General features: G+C 42.3%; 1 protein-coding gene across 1 annotated transcript in view; it reads right to left on the minus strand.

Annotated features, from left to right (window-relative positions):
- The window catches only part of ect2 (epithelial cell transforming 2), a 106,395-nt gene extending 93,734 nt beyond the window's left edge, over nucleotides 1-12,661 (minus strand). The window contains exons 1-3 of the mRNA XM_080032528.1: nucleotides 12,564-12,661; nucleotides 11,742-11,897; nucleotides 7,869-7,948 (exon numbers count right to left, since the gene is read on the minus strand). Coding sequence (XP_079888654.1) covers nucleotides 7,869-7,948; nucleotides 11,742-11,874 — 213 coding nt within the window. The 5' untranslated portion in view covers nucleotides 11,875-11,897; nucleotides 12,564-12,661. The remainder of the gene's footprint in view (nucleotides 1-7,868; nucleotides 7,949-11,741; nucleotides 11,898-12,563) is intronic.
- Nucleotides 12,662-13,377: the final 716 nt, after the last annotated feature.

Raw genomic sequence — 13,377 nt, forward strand, 5'->3', positions numbered from 1 at the left:
GCAAAGTAAGCTTGTGTTAGTACCGCTCATTCATTTAGGAGTAAACACTGCAGGCTAGTTCAGTCCCGTGAAATTGTGTACACGTGGCTTGGCGACCCCCTCCCGCCCGTCTATCGCTCTCCCTTTTAGCTTTTCTTCATTGCATTTTCTTTGATGGTTCAGCCCCATTATCAGTCATTATGATGACAAATAACTGTCTCAAACAAGGCTCCCGCTCCGCTTCCATCACCTGGAGGGATAGGCTTCTCAATCGCGTTGACACTACACTGAAATCTGCGACCAATACGAATATGTGACCATAGAGTCTGCATGCGCAAACCGAAAATCGGACTGGGTGTGCAACCAGACCAAATGCAGTACTTCTACATGAAGTGTCAGCTTCACATTAAGAGTCCGGTGTGGGACCATTTTTTCAAATTATTGATAAAAAACAATGCAGTGCAAAATATGCAGCATAATGTTAAACGCTCGTCTAATCACCTTAGGAACACACAATGCCTTCGTCCGAGCAAAGCAGCGTTTCACCGTGAGATCTCGCCAGTGAGTGAGCGAGTGAGCCGCCGTGCAGAAGAACTGCTGGGTTTGTGGCTAAAATAATAACCGGGGATATTCTCCCCGTTAGCGATTTCACTGGGAAAGACTTCCGCGATCTGATTGTAGATCATGAAAACAAACTGCGCGACTATAGGAACTGTCTATAGAGTCCCTCCGTTTGTTTCTGTCTACAACCGACACAATCACCAGAGACGCATTCACATCGTTTAAATAAAGCCTCTCATTTGTATTACCATTGGGGCTTTGATGCAAATACTGTAACATTACAGCGGCAGGAAAAGCGCAGTTATCACTTCATTTTCTGCACCTCAACCTCTGCTGTGGGAAGAAAAAAAGGGGGCAAAGTAAGTCGATTGATTTGTCGACTCGCAGGCGGACAGTAGGCAGCTCTGCCAATGGAGCGAGAGTGCGCCTGCTTGTTGCTCCGCCTGTCAAAACGCCCACGCATCGTTTGTCCACTGGCCTTTAATTAAAAAATATATTTTATATTATGTTTATTACAGGGTTCGACATAACGTATAGCCCGATGGCCCGGGGCCAGTAAAATCATATGCAGGGCAAGTTGATTGGCCAGTCACTGTCCCGCCCGGGCCAGTGACTGGCCAATCACAGTTCAGTATCTTTTTGTAGACTAGGCTACATCATGGTTCATTGAAATGCGCGTTGAGAGTCGTAATGAAAGCAGTGTTTATTTAAGACTCAATATAATAAACCTAATATAAAATATATTTTTTAATGAAAGGCCAGTGGACAAACGATGCGTGTGCGTTTTGACAGGCGGAGCAACAAGCGGGTGCACTCTCGCTCCGTTGGCAGAGCTGCCTACCGTCCGCCTGCGAGTCGACAAATCAATCGACTTGCTTTGCCCCCTTTCTTTCTTCCCACAGCAGAGGTTGAGGTGCAGAAAATGATAACTGCGCTTTTCCTTTATCTGCCGACGTAATGTTACAGTATTTGCATGCAAGCCCCAATGGTAATACAAATGAGAGGCGTTATTTAAACGCTGTGAATGCGACTCCGGTGATTGTGTCGGTTGTAGACAGAAACGAACGGAGGGACTCCGCTCACTGTACAGTTCCTATAGTCGCGCAGTTTGGCACTGTGTTTTCAGGCTCGAGACGTTCAATCAGATCGCGGAAGTCTTTCCCATTGAAATCGCTAACGGGGAGAATATCCCCGGTTATTATTTTAGCCACAAACCACAGTTCATCTGCGCGGCGGCTCACTCGCTGGCTAGATCACACGGTGAAACGCTGCTGTGATCGGACGAAGGCATTGTGTGTTTCTAAGGTGATTTAACGTCATAGTCTTAGACGAGCGTTTAACTTATGCTGCATATTTTGCACTGCATTGTTTTTTATCAATAGTTTGAAAAAATGGTCCCACACCGGACGCTCACGACCAGACGTGAACTCACATACACGGTGAAATCTCCCATTAAAAAAACGGCATAACCCACTGATTTTCGGATTTCTATTCTATTTTTAAAGTCAACTTGAGCGCAAGTGGAAAACCGGTCATTCGGTCGACACATTCACATCCCTAATGCATATAGAGAAAGTAATAAAAACAGCCTACCACACATGACTTCTGCAGGTGAACTATTCATTAAACTGCCCAAATTCAAGAATAAAAACAACCATCAAACTACTGGACTTTAAAATACTGGCCCACTCTTTCAACATACTTTCAGTTGTAGGCTTCTAATTCAATATGTTTGCCTGGTTTTATATTATGTGTATGAGCAATATCAACATTTCATATAATTAACTAAAAGAAAAATAACCAAATCTAAAGGGAATATATATACAGTATCTCACAAAAGTGAGTACACCCCTTACATTTCTTCACATTTTTCATTATATCTTTCCATGGGACAACACTGAAGAAATGACACTTTGATACAATGTAAAGTAGTCAGTGTACAGCTTGTATAACAGTGTAAATTTACTGTCCCCTCAAAATAACTCGACACACAGCCATTAATGTCTAAACTGCTGGCAACAAAAGTGAGTACACCCCTTAGAAAAAATTTACAAATCGGGCCCAAAGTGTAAATATTTTGTGTGGCCACCATTATTTTCCAGCACTGCCTTAACCCTCTTGGGCATGTAGTTCACTAGAGCTTCACAGGTTGCAACTGGAACCCTCTTCCACCCATTTATGACAGCATCACAGAGCTGGTGGATATTAAAGACCTTGCGCTCCTCCACCTTCTGTTTGAGGATGCCCCAAAGATGCTCAATAGGGTTTAGGTCTGGAGACATGCTTGGCCAGGCCATAACCTTTACCCTCAGCTTTTTTAGCAAGCCACTGGTCATCTTGGAGGTGTGTTTGGGGTCGTTATCATGTTGCAATACCACCCTGCGGCCCAGTTTACGAAGGTTGAGTGCACGTGGTCAGCGTCGTACACAGAGGTTGGCTTTGGAAAATAGACGTATGAGTGCTGCCAGCATTGCTGAAGGGCTTGAAGGGGTGGGGGGTCAACCTGTCAGTGCTCAGACCATACGCCGCACTCTGCATCATACTGGTCTGCATGGCTGTCATCCCAGAAGGAAGCCTATTCTAAAGATGATGCACAAGAAACCCCACAAAAAGTTTTGCTGAAGACAAACAGACTACGGCTTACTTACTTAACAGACATGGATTACTGCAACCATGTCCTGTGGTCTGATGAGACCAAAATACATTTATTTGGTTCAGATGGTGTTAAGAGTGTGGAGCGGCAACCAGGTGAGGAGTACAAAGACAAGTGTGTCTTGCCTAGAGTCAAGCATGGTGTTTGGAGTGTCATGGTCTGGGGCTGCATGAGTGCTGCCAGCACTGGGGATCTACAGTTCATTGAATTCTAACATGTACTGTGACATACTGAAGCAGAGCATGATCCCCTCCCTTCATAAACTGGGCCGCAGGGCAGTACTGCAACATGATAACGACCCCAAACACACCTCCGAACGACCACTGGCTTGCTAAAGAAGCTGAGGGTAAAGGTTATGGACTGGCCAAGCATGTCTCCAGTCTTAAACCCTATTGAGCATCTTTGGGGCATCCTCAAACGGGAGATGGAGGAGCGCAAGGACTCTAATATCCACCAGCTCCTTGATGTCGTCATGAATGGGTAGAAGAGGGTTCCAGTTGCAACCTGTGAAGCTCTAGTGAACTACATGCCCAAGAGGGTTAAGGCAGTGATAGAAAATAATGATGGCAAAACAAAATATTGACACTTTGGGCCCAATTTGGACATTTTTTCTTAGGGGTGTACTCACTTTTGTTGCCAACAGTTTAGACATTAATGGCTGTGGGTCGAGTTATTTTGAGGGGACAGTAAATTTACACTGTTATACAAGCTGTACACTGACTACTTGACATTGTATCAAAGTGTCATTTATTCAGTGTTGTCGCATGGAAAGATATAATGAAATATTTGAAGAAATGTTAGGGGTGTACACACTTTTGTGAGATACTGTATACTGTTACAGTATAGATATTCCCTTTAGATCTGGTTATCGTTCTTTATTTTTCTAATACAGGTATTATAATTATTGACACTAAATTATGAAGAAAAAAAAAGTGTGTGCAGGGCCAGTGAAAATATACAAGGGGCCAGTAAAACTCGGATCCACTGGCCCGGGCGGGCCAGTAGGAAAAAAAAGTTATGTTGAACCCTGTATTATATTGATAAACACTGCTTTCATTCCGACTCTCAATGCGCATTTCAATGAACCATGATGTAGTCTACAAAAAGATACTGAACTGTGATTGGCCGTTACTGGCCCGGGCGGGACAGTGACTGGCCAATCAACTTGCCCTGCATATGATTTGACTGGCCCTGGGCCAGCGGGCCATTGGTTATGTCGAACCCTGCCCTGAAGGTGCCGACCAGCTCTCTCCCCATGATTCCGGCCCAAAACATGACTCCACCACCTCCTGTCTGACGTCGCAGCCTTGTTGGGACATTATGGCCATTCACCAACCATCCACTACTCCATCCATCCGACAATCCAGGGTTACACGGCACTCATCAGTAAACAAGAATGTTTGAAGATGAGTCTTCATGTATTCCTGAGGCCACTGCAACTGTTTCAGCTTGTGATCATTGTTTAGGGGTGGCCGAATAATATGCACAACTGCAAAACTTCTGGATCGTACACCTTGAGGTTTGCGGGACTCCAGAGGCACCAGAAGCTTCAAATACCTGTCTGCTGCTTTGTGATGGCATTTTAGCAGCTGCTCTCCTATTCCGATGAATTTGTCTGGCAGAAACCTTCCTCATATTACCTTTTTCCGTACAAAAACCGTCTATGCTCTGAATCAGCCACAAATCTCTTCACAGTACGATGATCACACTTAAGTTTTCGTGAAATATCTAATGTTTTCATACCTTGTCCAAGGTATTGCACTATTTGACGCTTTTAGGCAGCACAGAGATCCTTTTTCTTTCCCATATTGCTTGAAACCTGTGGCCTGCTTAATAATGTGGAACGTCCTTGTTAAGTAGATTTCCTTTGATTGGGCATACTTTGCAAACTGATTATCACAGGTGTCTGAGATTGATTTCAATGATCCAAAGCGCCCTGAGACACAATACCATCCATGAGTTTAAATTAAATACAAAAAATTAAATGTTTATGACACTTAATTCCAATTTGCATAATAATTTGGAGCACCGTTTATATAAAAACGTCTTTCTTTGCACTGATGGTCTCGTTTGCTGTTAAAGGTAATTTATGATTATCAGAGGAAACATGAGGCTGTTTAAAATATATTTAAATGTTACTCTTTAAGGCTTTAAGTGTTTATTTGTTTTCTAACTTGATTTTTGGTTTACAGCACAGTTCAATATTTTAAATTTTTCAACAGTATTATATTGTTACAGAGGAGAGACATGTTATATCTTTGGTTATTTATTCATTCATGTTGCTTATTTTGTTATTTGTGTTCAAAGTTTTTAAGTTAAATGTTACTATAAACTAGGGGTGTAACGGTACACGTATTTGTACCGTACCGTGACGGTACAGGCACGTATTTGGTGTTACAGAGGTGGACCGCGGTCCGTTCGTGGCGTACATAACGTTATTATATGGCGAATGTACAGGCTTGTTTTGCGGTGTGGAACTTAAAACTTGTCGTCGGAGTTCCCCCCGGACCATTTAGCCTCCGGCTCGGCTCGCACGTGCGCAGTAGCTGCCAGCGATTGGATTGAGTCTATTAGCTCCATGGTGAGCATGAGGGTCAGGCAGTGTTAGCAACTTAGCCGCAATATTCAGCGACTTTTCAGATCCCTCTGGCGACTCTTTTTTTTTTAAAGCGACCAGCGACCAATCTAGCTACTTTTTCTGGTGTTATTGGTGACTTTTGGAGACCCTGTGCTGTCGCTAAAGCATGTATCGCTCTTAACACTTCTAAACGAGCAGCGGGTGCTCAACGGCCACTCCCCCGTTCCCAGAGCACTGACAGGCGGCCGAGTCCTCACGCAGCAGTCCCTCCCAGCTGCGGTCAGAGCAGGAGATACACACCTCTCCGCTCTAGTGTTCCGTTTGCATCACTATTAGCAGTTGTAGTAGCAGCGTTCCCCCCTCTTTTACTGTCTATGAGTAGTGCAAATCAAAATGTTATACAGTGCTATCAAACAGAGCGAACTGCATGCATGGCGAAAGACAACAGGAAACCGGAGCGCGCAGGCGCCCCCCTGTCATTCAAATCCCGTTTGAGGGATAACTTCGGATTCCAGGTGAATTATGAAAACAGTGATAGACGTGTGGAACAATGTCGGCACACAGGTTATTGTTTCACCGCGATCGCTTATGTAGGAGGCAACAGGTCGAACATGCATACACATTTGAAAAGGCACCATCAGGTGTTTGGCTACTCTCACCATTACTGTGAAGAAAAACGAGCTGGGCAAAACCCAGACATTATTTTCTTTTTTATACTGAATATAAACAATCTGTCATTTAATTAATGCTGCAGTAGCACTTTTATTTGATAATTGTTATATTTATAAGAGCACTTTAGAGTTTAAGAGAGCTGCAGCAATATTTTGTTTTTTTAAAGTCAAAAAGACCCTTAAATATGGCATACCCTTTGTTTACACCAGCTTACAGAGCCTGCTGAGCATTAACACTATATTTTTTTCATTGCAATTTTAGTTTATGCTGCACCTACACTAGTATTTAAGTATTTTATTTATTGGAGAATTGCAGCAGTATTTTTATATTTGTTATGCATTTTATTTATATCAATCAATCAAACTTTATTTATATAGCACTTTTCATAGAATCAAATGTAACACAAAGTGCTTAATACAACTCCCCCCCACACCCCCCACCCAGAGATATGCATACATGCAAAAACATTCCCCCTCCCACCCATCCATACCCCAAAATAAGAAATTCATTAAAAACAGGAAGTGCGCTGAGGAAACGCCATCATCAGAGAGAAAACACTAGAGACTGTAAAACTAAAACAATTAAAAATAAATATATGTTACTGTCAGCTAGTCACTGACAGCTAAAGCTGTTCATTCTCCGTTAACTATGAACCGTACCGTACTGTACCGTACCGTGACTTCAAAACCGAGGTACGTACCGAACCGTGACTTTAGTGTACCGTTACACCCCTACTATAAACGTTGATTAAATAAAATAATTTTCAAATATCGTAGTATGTATCGAATCGTGGGTCAAAATCGTTATACAAAACGAACCGTGAGTTTTTGTATCGTTACAGCCCTACTAAACAAGTGTCCTAGTACAGAAATGGAAGTCCATTGGCTATTTACAGAGCTGCTCAGAGAGCTATGCCTCCCTGCATGCAAGATTTAAAAACAGCCAAATACAACATGTTAATAAATGAAAATGTTTAAATCAAAAACTAAATAACTTCCAAGATAAACCTTTTGACTTTTGATAAACCTTTTGACATTGCAATTGGATTCAGAAAAAAGTGTTATAACTTAAGTGTACCTTTGAATACAGCCATTTCATCATGAAAGATTGTTTGTTTTTTTCAGTAACACCATACCATAAAAACATGCTGTCTTTTAAGATGGTGACACAGGGTGAAACTTGACATTAGAAGATTATATCACAAATCAAATCACAATCTCTCAGAAAATTCACAGGTTGATATTTCCCCCAAATGGTTCAGCCATGACATAGGATGATAGGATGTCTATCTCATGGACAGTTTAAACCCCTATCATCCTTCAAAAACCTAGTTCTGATGTCCTACTTATCAAACCAAGAACAGCGGTGACTGTGGAGGCCTGACACCTTAAGAGAAGCTTGTGCACCTCCAGAGGAATCATGTACCTGCAGTGCTTTAAGCAGCGCTTCATTCCTGACAGCTTCTCCCACCAGAACAACCCTGGTCTCCACTTTAGGCAGCATATCTGAGAGAGAGGAGCACAGACAAGGAGATAGAGTGAACACAGGTGAATGTGTATCTCTATCACACACACACACACACACACACACACGGTTGTGTCTGGAAGGTGATGTAAGTTTTTCCTGACTTTGACTGATGAAGCTGTTAATGTAAATTCAGTTGTAATGTGTGGCGCTCTGTTTATTATTAATATAACGGCCCGTCATAAGACACACGTGGCGGATTGATTTATACACATCGATCGCTCCATCAAGTTATCCAAGTCAAAGCTTTTTGTATGGGCAGAGAGGGTTATTTTAAGTATGTCTTTATGAAGTTTCTTGTTAAACGTTAGTGTAGGCTACTGTTTCCTTATCACCGGACCACCGAGTCCCTCTGTGTGTTGCTTTGGGTACATCTCCACCGCCGTGCGTAAAGGCAGCACTAGAACAGCTGATGGGAGGAAAAAAAAAACGTCTGACAAACGAGAGTAAACACAGCGGGCCTTAAGGCAGCGGTCAAGAAAACCTTTTTGCTCTGCTTTGTGCTCTGACCTTTTTATCTCTCTCCCTCTTTTATTAGCCCACACATACAGTGTAGGCCTACATAGGGATGGGGCCGATCCGATCCAGTATCGGTATCGGGTCCGATATGGCCGAAATCTGCGTATCGGATATCGGACTGACAGCTCCGATATTAAAATCCGATTTTTTTTTTTTTTTTTTTATAATTTTTTTTTTTTTTTACTATGTAACATGCGCCGACGTTCGGTGGAGGGAGAGAGGACATCACTTTATAATTTGACATACAGTACATATGAGTTTGTTAGCCAGTGAGCTAACCAAAGCTAATCCAAGTCAAGGAAGTGGAGAGGCTTGTGACAAATTCTACTATGTAAAATACAGCCAGAGAGAGAAAGACTGTTTAGACAAACAGACCACCACATATTCTAGTGGGGCAGAAGTGATCATTGAGAAGGATTTCTGCCTTTAAGATAAACCTATATGCATTTGTGTATATTTATTGCTCTTTTAAATTAGAATTGCTTAAGCCTTCCTATACATAACATCACCACCAACGAAAAAATGTATAACAATTATGATATCGTATCGGTCAGTATCGGTATCGGCCGATATCCAAACCCCAGGTATCGGAATCGGATCGGAACTAAAAAAAGTGGATCGTCCCATCCCTAGGCCTACATACACGTTCTTCTCACACATTTTATATTCAAGTCCAAGTGATGGAAAATAAATTACAAACAGTATATTTCTGGTGACGACTAGTAAAGTAGTGGACGTTTAAACGTTTAACCGACTATGTGCATCCCTAATAAATTGACATCAGGATCGCCATCTATGTGCGTGACGGCTCATTAGCATCTGTATTGTGGCCTGAGTACACGTCTCCCAAGTGTGCCGTGGCCGAGGGAGTGTACCGTGCTTGAGTACGGATGGTGCACTCACACTGGTCAAACGTACTAGACTTTAGGGGGCAAACGTACTGCACGGTACCGATGGCCTAGTGTGAGTGCGCCCTAAGAGGTAAGACATGTTTTTATTTAATTGTTTTACTGACAACAGAGACAGTAAACCATGTTAGGCTATATAGTTAAACCCTAATACACGATAATATAGTTAATAACCCCTTAAATTCACTAGATTTCCACTAGGTCATTCCCACATTTAAAACAGCAACACTTCACAGTGAAATCTATCCATTAAAGAGGAACCACAGTGATTCATTGATTCACTTGCAGGAGCGGATTATGGTCACGTTCATTTTGTAGGTCAAGTTCAACTTTGGTGAGCTTTGTGCTGCAAATTATGCCTCAACAGCGATAGCCGGCGCCAGAATATGGGTCAGAGCACCGAGCCGTGGGACAACAGCAGTCAAACCAGCCTCTCCTATATGTAGGTATGTGAACGACTCATTATTTTGCAAGTCGAAGTGTTGAAGGCATGAATCAACAAATCAATAAATTTACTGTGCCAGACAAAAAAAAAAAAGCAGGGTGCCACGCAGTTGTGGTGCTGCAAAAAATCAAATAAAGTAAAACCCCCCCGATTTTTCCGATTTCTATTTTTAGAGTCGACTTGAGCACGAGTCAAAAATCGGTCATGAGTCGACACATTGTTCACATTAGGGGTGTGCACGTGTACACGTTTAGTAAATCATAACCGTTAAGGAAAAATCAATAAACGGAAACCGTTTTTTTTTTTTTTCTTCAAATTTCAAAGTTTTTAAATATGTTCTGGAGACACGCGTTTATTGATTTTACATCACTAATAAACTAATTGGGGAGGATAAAAGCTAGTCTGCCGAGAATCTGTCTGTCCCTCGGCGAGTGTGTGTGAGTGAGTGTGTGTATCGGCGCACACACACGGGGAGTCGCCGTGCTGGGGCTCGACTCACAGCCACGGAAGAGTGATGAAAGATAACCTAAAGATTAAAGTTACCCGGTTGACGTGAACTACGCTCGTAAGTAGCCCGAACTTTATAACACCTGTTCAACATGCATTTAACGTGGACATGTAGAAAGCGATAGGCTATATTAATCAGGAAATTAATGAAGCGCGATTATGACGGCGAACGCGCGCGTGTGTGTGTGTGTAACATGGACCTATTATAAGAGGTGTGTAAACGAGCGTAGTTCATGTCAATTGTGTGTTTACAGGCGAACGAACGCGTGTGTGTGTGTGTGTGCGCGCGCGCGCCTACAAGACGGCGGGGGCACAAGGACAATGACGTCACGGTTAACCGTGTACACGAAAAAAATGTTGTCGTGTACACGGTTAGGCATTTTTGTAAACGTTCACACCCCTAGTTCACATCCCTCATTTAAAGCCCCCAGTATTGCAAGCCTATTCACGGTAAAAGCACAGAGACGGAGGGTGCCGAAAATGGGAGCAGCTTAACTTGCTTATTTTTTTACCCTACCCAACTTTTGACAATGGAAACGCAAATAAAAGCGGGCTGAGCCACACCACTCGGTGGAAACAAAGCAATAGTAACGTTGATCAACTGCAGGTTGTGATAGCAATGCTGACCCTTGAGGAAACGGAGTCTGAAAAGTCCACCACGTGAAAGCAATCACAGCTAATTAATTTAACTGTGTTGCACTATTCCCTTTTATGTAATCTCTTCTGACTGAGCATACATACAATATAGGGATGACCATGGTTAACCTGTTAACCGTTAAGAAGATCTTTAACCGGTTAATACTAAAGGTTAAACGGTTAAAAAAATTTTAATCATCTTAATTTCTCTCAAATCCGGACTCTTATTTTGATAACGTTAAACCGGATGTAAGAAAGTGAACTGTGTCAAAATGCATTTACATAGGCTACTGGTCCCTGAATTGTTTTTAAATGAATATGCCGGTCCTTGGAACAAAGAAGGTCGGGAGCCCTGCTATAATGCTTCAGGTATTTCACTATACATAGGCTACATTCAATCTTAACGGTTAATAATCGTTAATTCTTGTGGTTAAAAAAATCTAAATGGCCATCCCTAATACAATTCAATATAGGGACTGCAGAGTTAGGGGCAGAATTCTCTTCTAGCTTTGTTTCCATTGAGCAGTGCAGCTCGCTCAGAACCCTTTTATTTGCGGTTACAATGGTCAAAAGTTGGGTATGGTCCCAAAATAAGCGAGCTGAGCAGTTCCTCTTTTCGGGACCCTTCCGTTTGGGTACCAAGCTGTCTCATAGGGTCCCAAAAGGGTGGAGAGCTACACACTGCAGTCCGTTGATTGGTTGACAGAATCATTTCCATGTGTATGAGGGGGGTGTTAATGGTGACCACTGCACACTGACCTTCCCCATCTTCACATGCCATGCCCAGGAATAGATGGTCCTTGGTGGTTTCAGCGTTCCTTGAATCATAGATTGAAGAATCCACCAACAGACTCCGAGCTGTCCCCAAAGTCAGTATGCTACTGTCAGCCATGGCAAGGCACCAAACTGTCCAAGCTATCAAAAGTTACAGGGAATGAAGACAGTCACACACACAAGGAGAAAACAGCAAGGAGAGAGAAAGAGAAGGAGAAGGGTGACAACTGTCCAACTAAAAGGCAAGAGACACAGCCTGACTTCAATCACAAATACAGCATCAGTCTAACTATTCAAATGGAGAGAAAACTAAATATGTGTTAACTTTGGTAAACCTAGGCAAGTGGATTTAAACAAACAAATGTTTAGCGAGATTTTAGAATGCGGTTGGTTACATAATATTAGATACACAACGGCCTCTACCGGATCGCATGGAAAGTAATGTCAATTTAGATGAGTTGTATAGAGACAGTACATTTCAGAGCTGAAAAAAAAGTTATATTTATGTCTGAAGCGGAGGGGATAAAGTACCGTCTCAAGATGTACAGCAAGTTGGGTTGGACGATTTGTGTTTAACAGTTAAGAGTTTACTTTATTTTTCTGATCTATAATATAATGGGCAAAATGTGTATTTAAATCATATCCAACTTGATGTTAACGCTTGCCCAGTTAACGTTAGCTAGCTGCATTCACAGCGGCACCACATTCACTTAGCTTAACGTCATCTCAGTAGGCTAACGTTAAATGCTTAGTATGGTGCGTTGTCAACAGCCCTCTGAAACCTTATTCAAAGTAAACCAAACTTACCGACTGTTTCGTTGGCTGGTACCTTGCCGAAAATAATAACAACAAGTAAATTACTGTAATGTGAGCTAGCGGAACTTGAAGGACAACTGAACTAGTCCGATCCGGTAAGCTCTTTAGCTAACTTAGCTAGCTACCAGGCTAACAAGTCAACAATACGATGAAGAGTTCCCGGAAATTCCTCGTCTGTCCCAAACGCTCTTCAAAAAATCAGCAACATCTCTCCGTTAAGTCTCAAGCCTGGTGTGCATTTTGCCCGTTAAGCGTAAAAAGAGTCCAACTTGTCTAAATGTGTCTACTTGATTTGTTTACAGCAAACTATCTCATTGTAATCCACAGTAGATGTCAGACTGCTGTTAGAGCTCAATTCAAAAAGCAAGGCAAACACCGGGCAGCGCGCTGATTGGGCAACAGCGACGGAACGGCAGTGGCTTCCGTCCCTCGAGGCCGCTGATTGGTCCTTGCATTCAAATCACGACGCGCACTTGCACTGCGCTGGCTTTCCAGTCCTGCAACGTTCAGGTAGTGTCGGAAATATTATATAGCTTTTCGAGTCGAAAAAAACACATGGATAAGTACCGTAGCAATAGGCCATTTAAAGTTAATTTCACACAAAGTTATTCTGCCAACGTGATTCAAATGTATGGGCATATAAATTAATGTATACACAACCTAAGGATTCAAAAGGAAGGATTTTTTTCAGCTTCATCCCTTCCTGTAAGCCTATGCAATTTTAACAGTGGAAGCCTTTTCTATTTTGAAATGTAGTTATATGTGTAGACACAGACACCTACAGAAAATCTAGGAAAACAAATTA

This window comes from Ammodytes marinus (assembly GCF_949987685.1).
Source record: "Ammodytes marinus genome assembly, chromosome: 8".
Taxonomy (NCBI): domain Eukaryota; kingdom Metazoa; phylum Chordata; class Actinopteri; order Uranoscopiformes; family Ammodytidae; genus Ammodytes; species Ammodytes marinus.